This window comes from Notolepis coatsorum (genome assembly GCF_963971535.1).
Source record: "Notolepis coatsorum genome assembly, chromosome: 16".
Lineage (NCBI taxonomy): Eukaryota > Metazoa > Chordata > Actinopteri > Aulopiformes > Paralepididae > Notolepis > Notolepis coatsorum.
The window spans coordinates 85,637,150-85,644,967 of NC_140180.1; the positions used below are offsets into that span (position 1 = coordinate 85,637,150).

The window sequence follows — 7,818 nt, forward strand, 5'->3', positions numbered from 1 at the left end:
AATAACGTCAGATTTTTTTGCATAGAATATTTTCAGCAGCTTTGACAGAGGCTGGTGTGAGCTGGGTAGTATAGTTTTAGGGAATTTAGACATCCATAACCCAACCTTTTCATGACCGCGTCATTTCCTCGCCTCTAATTCATACGGCTTCCGATGCGTTGCGCCAAGATATTTATAAACTCATATTTCGCTAATAACACTTAAGATTCGCCCTTTTAAATTCCCCAGCCAATATAATCACAGCATCTACGTTAGCAGTTTGGAGTTTGTTTACCTTGTCGTGAAGCTCTGAAAGCGCCGCCCCAGTGTTGACTTAACCTCTTAACCCCTTTATGCTGAGGGCACATTTTGCATTAAACGCCTGATGATTGCATACCCAAAGTAATTAGCGATGTATTACTTGAACCGCTTATAGCACATGCATGAGTCTGGTCTCTTTTGAAAGGAAACATTATGCCTTTATTATATGCCTTATGCACACTGCCAGCCAGCCTTTATGCGACAGGGAGATACACTTTACATTTTGATGGAGAGAAGATAATCTCCCGATTCAGATACAATTGAACACAAACGGTTCCAAAGATATGAATGTTTCTCTGCATATTTCCACACCACTAACAAAGTACTGGGTCCTTGTCCGTTGTCTCAGAATGGATTTGGTAGCTGTCATTTCTGCGCATCTCCGTCTCTGACACCTGAGACCGAAAGTACTTAGCCACTCCCCTCCGACATAAGTAACTGTAGTTCTTTATTCTGCATCGGAAATAATACTGTCGGACAATGTAACAATAATTTACATATTTACAAGTCGTATTAAGTTTTGTGTGACGGATCATACTGGGTCTGCGTTGTGTTTGATGTTAAATGAGAATGTCCCGAGGGGGAGTCGAATAGGGGGCTCCCGCATCCGCAGGCGACGACACAGGCCGCTGCACTAAGAAGTGAATTAACTCCTAACTACCGTCCCTATGCGTCTATTAACCCTGTTATGAGGAAGTGAGTTTAACTTACCAGCCCGCACTGCCACAGTCACCCATCAACACACCTGTTTCAGTGACTGTGGACATACCCACGGACTTCCCCATTACATTTGCAAATAAGGAGACAGATAGAGAACAAAAGCAGTCAAAATTGCCAATATCTCCTTTTCGACCTATTTATGAGTTGCGCAACATTTTGTCATTTTCTGACGAATCGTGAGCTCCTTAACCTCTTAAGCCCGACGGGACCGGTAACGGTCCCAAGATGACATCACGTCATAAATCAAGCTCTCCAGACTGTCTGACAAAATTATCTGTTTTTTTTTCAAACGTATTCATAACCATGTCACAACAGCAATTATAATGTATATTTTCATCAATACGTTTGTTTACCAATAGGTTGAAGTGTTATTAGTGAAGTTTTAGTATTTGAAATGTGGTGTTGTGATCGCGAAAATCTGCCATTTTTAAATACCGGCCGTCGGTGAATGTAGTCATTTTGAGTCATTTTGAGAAGAGGACATCCAGAGCTTTCAATGAGCGTTGGAATTTTTTAGAACTACACTTCCCCAAAGGCTTCTAGCTTTTTGCAAGCAAATGACTTCCTGATTTTTTATTTTATTTGTCTTATTACTCTGGATTATCTACCATACAACTGAACGTTATTGGCATATATTGGAGTGCAGTTCGTTTGTCTCCCCTATTTTGAGCATTTAGCAACCATCCGATTTTAAATCTGTTTCAAAATGACGGAGCTCTGGCAAGAATAAAAAACCTACTGTTTAGAAGTGGAGTAATATTCCATTTACTTAGGTATGTATTTTAGACGGATTTTCAGAAAATAGGGCTCCGGGCTTAAGAGGTTAAGTTAACTTAAGTCTTTACGTTTTTATTTTTACTGCCATTTGAATTATCTTGCAAACAGAGGCCTCTTACAGGTTCCAGCTGATAGGTATGACCTGGAAACCACAATGAGTCCATAGCCTAAAGCCTTATCTAGTACAGGTCCAAAGTTGATAACAATACCACAGAAAATGAGTGTTTTACTAAACTTTATATAATGGTATGTGGTATGCGTTTTTCCAAAATGGCCGCTTGGAGTCTCCAAATACAAGATACAAGATACACGATACAAGATTAATTTATTGCCACACAACCAGGTTGGTGGTATTTGTGATACATAGAACTTGAACATACAGTAGATACATTTACCCCCCCCCCCCCCTTCCCAGCAAACGCTTCAACGTACAGTCAAAATCTTGGAAGGTTACACATAGTTACACATTATTTATAATAAAAAAAATGTGAACAATATAATAATACAAATATATATAAAATACAAATATATATTATTAAAATTATTTATTTTATGCGAGCACCTAATACCTTGAGTAGGGTATCAATCGAACAGTGACAATCTTAGCTTTCAAGCAATGTATTGGTTCATTGGCATAAAAGCATTGGATCACCTTAAAAACAAGGCCAAAGTGCCGCAAGTGCAAAACGGCACCTATAGGTGCCGGTGACAGTTAAACCAAGATCGTGCCGGGTCACATATACTCCAGGTTGGCCGAGCAGTGGTCCGATAGTCTCTTTACATTCCCAGGGTTACACCAATTGTTGTAAACCATGAAACACAAATCCCCCCAAATCAAGCACAATCGCGACAGAGCCCACGGAGACGCGGCCGGACAGTGCAGCGCCATCTTGGTTCGACCAAGGGTTGCCACGAGGGTGATCCTAGGAAACACGACAAAGAGTGCCATGTATTGTCATCTATTCTAGCTGTTGTGAATCTTATTCGTTCAGACCATCCAACAACTCACCGACCACGAAACTGATTTATTTACTGACTGACTGTAACTGACAGCTAAACAGAGAGGTATCTACTCACCAGTCTTGTCAGTTCTGTGTGTTGGTTTGTTGAGCTTCTGACCAGGAAGACAGGGACACAGTCCCTCACACTTCACTGAGATCACCTTCCCAGAGACACAGCCCTGGAACGCCAGCTTACACTACAAAACACACACAGAGAACCATGGGTGATGAAGTCTTAATTTCCCAGTCCTGGAATCTAAGCTAAATCATAGTTTATTTTACAGGTTTTAGAGGGTTTTGTTGAGGCAGAATCTACAGCCATTTACCCAATAATTCATTCACAGCAATGGAAAGTCAGCAGGAAAAACGGTGGTGCCCCTGGCTGACATTACTGTCTTTCAGAGGCTGTAGCGGACTCAGTTTTAAAGCTAGAGTGATACTGGTATCATTTGAAACTAGACTTCCATAGATCTCAACAATGTCATGCTAGCTTGTCAGGAAGGGGGCTAAATAATGCTTCAAATGGCACAGCCATTTTCAAAGGGATCTCTTGATCTTTCACCAAGATATCTAAATGAAAGTTCGTTTTATGGGTACCCTCGAGTATCCCCTTTAGAGACATTCCCACTTCATACTAATCCCATGCAGGTTTGGGCAAGTTTATTTTTTTTGCCTAACAATGCTGTATTTGAAAATGTCTGCATACTGGGGTCTCTAGACAGTCTTGGAATTGCATACATTGGATATGACTGGAAGTCTGAGACTCATAAAATGACCTATTGTGGATAATAACAGCCTCATGAAACTTTACAACTACAAACTAGAGACCTGGCCATTCAGAGAATGTATAGCTTTCCTGGGTATATTGACCATAAGGAGGGATCAATTTCCAGAACAGAGGTGCTTGCCATCCAATTGCAGAAAAATGCAATTCTTCCAGAAATCTTTGATACTAAATCACAAAATATATTTTTCTATGGTGTTCCTCAATGTTTTGGTGTTTTAATGTGATATTTTGGAGGGGTTCTTGACTATGTTTATCAATTCTTGATTGGCCAAAATGTTTTACATTTTGCACACAATCTGTGTAACAAATGGTATGGACCCAAAAATACAACGTATGAGACATATTTGAGCATGGGAATGACCATCATAATGCTTCCATCATAATGTTCTAAGCCCTTATAAGGTTCTAAGCCCTCTAAGTTCTAAGCTTTCAATATTTGAATAGGGGCCAAACCAAAACACAATGTTTATTACAGATGTATGACTAGAAATGTATGACTTTCAGATGATGTCACCACTTCTATGTGGCATCTACTGTTCACCTGCTATCTCCCCCTAAAGATTCCCTGCCCCCCCTTAAAAAATGGGTCTATGGTGGGTCTCTAAGGGTCACTAGAACCAATTTCTCCTCAAATAATAGAAAATAAATTACTCCGACGTACTAAAACTGGAGGAAAAGAAATCCAATCAAAAAATAATGAGAACTGACATGGTTATGGAAATGTGGACTGTGAGTGGGTTGTAAGTGTGAGACTGCACACACACACACACACACACACACACACACACACACACACACACACACACACACACACACACACACACACACACACACACACACACACACACACACACACACACACACACACAGTCACTAAAATAGGTATTGTATACATTAATATGTATGTTTTGTGATTCTTCCAATGAGATGAAGATGGAAAAATGTCCTATGTGGGCGAGACTTTTACACAGAGGCTGTCATGTAAAACTGAATGTGAATCTCAACCAAACTTGTTCTATGCCGGCTCTACAGGTCAGAACATACATCTAGGGTCAGAATGCTCAGAAGAGAGAGTCCAAGTCCCGGCCAATGCCCCTTATACAGTTTAACCCATGTGATGTGATGTAGGAAGTGATAGAAAGTGATGTGCTGTAGGAAGTGATATGAAGTGATGTGCTGTATGAAGTGATGTACTGTAGGAATTGATGTACTGCACAGTGAGTCTACTGAAGTTAAATCTGTTATTGGGCGCCAACGGTTAACACTTTGACTGCCGGGACACGTCTTTTCACGTCTTTGCTGGCCATGCTAAAGTTGCCGGGGGACGCTGTACAGCGTCCTTATATCAATATTTCAAAAATCTGCGATCGGATTCATATTCCCCCTCCGCTGGCCTGAGATCCACCAGCAGGACCCACTGAGCTCTCTGGCGGTTCAGGAGCGCCATCTGGTGGCCGATCGGCGCAATCGCCACACAGGATATTGAATAGAGGTTGTCATGACGACCGTAGTACTTCCGGGCGCTCGCTATGGTTCATGGGACTCTGGCTCGTCACGCTACACGGTGATCGATTGGCAATAACTCGATAAACAACATGATTTGGACGTATATACCATTATACAAGCTGGAGATGGACCGGGTAAAAATATATCCCATAATGATAAAATTTCTACTCGACGATGATCGCCCAACGGCGTGCGGAGACTGGGGTGAGTTTTAGCGTGTAACGTTACCGGCTTAGATACTAACTGCTATTATCAACATTTGACCCACATTAGATGATTGGTATAACGCTGCCCACGGAATTATAAACGCCCCCTCGCCCATCCGGTCAACATCAGATGACGTGTAGTAACTTCTAGAAGTACGTCTAGTTGGAATTTTTTATATCGCGCTGATTGCCATCAAACTGTATTTCATCATCAATATAATGCATTTGGGGCTATATATCACGTTCTGGAGAAAGCTGCAGAAAGAGATGAAAACATACTTATACATTAGACCATACTTTACTATGAATATGTGAATGAAAAAGTTTAACGTTGCTACACAATGAACAATACATATAGGACTTTGAATGGGCCCTAATAATGGCAATGTAGCAATAGAATTTAAAAAGTTATAGCCCTGCAAAGAAGGGGACTTTCTCCATAGACAAATAGCGCTGGCAATCTATGGTATATCATTAATTTAACCCAAGGCAACCAAAGTGTTAACGGCCAAAAATGTATATATACGTTTTTAGATCGGTTTCCCTTTTTTCGATTTTAATATCCTATTCAATGTCAGGGACCTGTATGTTGCCTGTAAAAGGCATACGGGGACTCCGAAGGTGCAGTACTGGCCAGATCCTGCTAGTAGGCTGTTTCGAGAGTGCAGTAACCCCTGTTCCAGACCGGGTGCTACACTCAAATGTCTCCGGGCGCTCTTTTCTAGTAATGGGAAACCTAGGGCTTCACCCGATCGCATTGAATAGTTTTCGGGACCCCCGATCCATATGTTGTGGGGGGTTATGTCGTGGGCCAAATGGACATACGAGCTACCAGATGGCGATCAAATAATTGGAATATTCTTTTTGGATTACCACCGACCACAGGTAAGGACAATTTGACCTCAATTTCAGCTTGATCGTGCATGGTTTTCATACCCACCTGATCGGCGTGTGTTGTGGTAATAACGAATGCCGTTATTGGCAATCAATTAATCAGAAACGCCCCCCCCCCCCCCCCCCCCCTTTCATGCATTCATGATGAAACATAATACCTATCATATGCATTTGATTTTTAAATAGTAGCGTGTGTAGGGACAAAACGCCAATGGTTTTAGTATAATACACGTTGCGGGCTATAACCAGCCTCCCAGGAATTAGCCCGGATCATTCCGAAATTATACTCATATTCACCACGGTATAAAACGGGAACATATGGATGGAAAAATAATTTCTTCTTTGCATCTTGAACGGAAGATAGTTACTGTCAAATAACCATGGTATTGTATCCATAGCTATAATATAAAATATCGATTTAGCTCTACAAACAACGTGACGCACAGTGAAACTATGTAATGAAAACCTGGCCGTGCTATAGCTAGATGGGGAAATTGAATGGCCGGGAATGAGTTAATGGTAGTGGAGGAGGAACAGAGAGGAGAGGAGCATGAAAAGAGAAGAGATATATGGATGTTTTGGGCCCTTGATGTTGTGGGTTTGGTAGTCACGGTCTCGGGCTGGTGGGGGCCCCTGGTTTGGGGTCTTGGGGAGTCAGAGTTTCTGATTAGCTGGGAGGCCAGATTCGGGGTCCTCATGGGGTGGGGACCGAGGCTGTCAGGACACGGGGGCGGAGGGATGTTTCACTTTATAGAGTAATATGTATCCATCGTTTGGACGGGTGCGGCTTGACGGGGTGGTGTTCTGTAATTTGATTTAATTTAGTTGTCTTTATCATTATTGTTATTGTTGTTGTTGTTGTTGTTGTTACTGTCCTGTGATGTCTTGTTTCATGTAAAATAAAGACAAATTTGATTTAAAAAATTATGAGTGAAATGAGAGAAGAGAAGAGGGGATGAGAGGGACGATGAGCAAGAGGATAGGAGAGAAGAGGGGATGAGAGGGATGATGAGTGAGAGGAGAGGAGAGGGGATGAGAGCGATGATGAGCGAGAGGAGAGAATAGAAGAGGGGATGAGAGAGATGATGAGTGAAATGGGAGGAGAGGAGAGAAGAGGGGATGAGAGGGATGATGAGCGAGAGGAGAGGAGAGAAGAGGGGATGAGAGGGATGATGAGCGAGAGGAGAATGGATGAGAGGGATGATGAGAGGAGAGAAGAGAAGAGGGGATGAGAGAGATGATGAGTGAAATGGAGGAGAGGAGAGAAGAGGGGATGAGAGGGATGATGAGCGAGAGGAGAGGGGATGAGAGGGATGATGAGAGGAGAGAAGATGAGAGGGATGATGAGTGAGATGAGAGGAGAGAAGAAGGGATGATAGGGATGATGGGTGAAATGAGAGGAGAGGGGATGAGAGGGATGATGAGCGAGAGGAGAGAAGATAAGAGGGGATGAGAGGGATGATGAGTGAGAGGAGAGGAGAGGAGAGGAGAGGAGGGAAGAGGGGATGAGAGGGATGATGGGTGAATGAATGAATGAATGAAAACTTTATTTAACAGATTGCAGAATGGGTACAATACAGTACGGCTCAATACAGATGCAGACCAGAGAAAGACGTTTGTCTTGTTT

At 42.3% G+C, this 7,818-nt stretch overlaps 1 protein-coding gene across 1 annotated transcript in view; it reads right to left on the reverse strand.

Annotated features, from left to right (window-relative positions):
- The window catches only part of spock1 (SPARC (osteonectin), cwcv and kazal like domains proteoglycan 1), a gene marked incomplete at both ends in the record, with an annotated part of 56,881 nt that overhangs the window by 22,360 nt on the left and 26,703 nt on the right, over positions 1-7,818 (reverse strand). Inside the window, 2 exon segments of the mRNA XM_084332114.1 lie at positions 2,875-2,995; positions 6,803-6,905. Coding sequence (XP_084188240.1) covers positions 2,875-2,995; positions 6,803-6,905 — 224 coding nt within the window.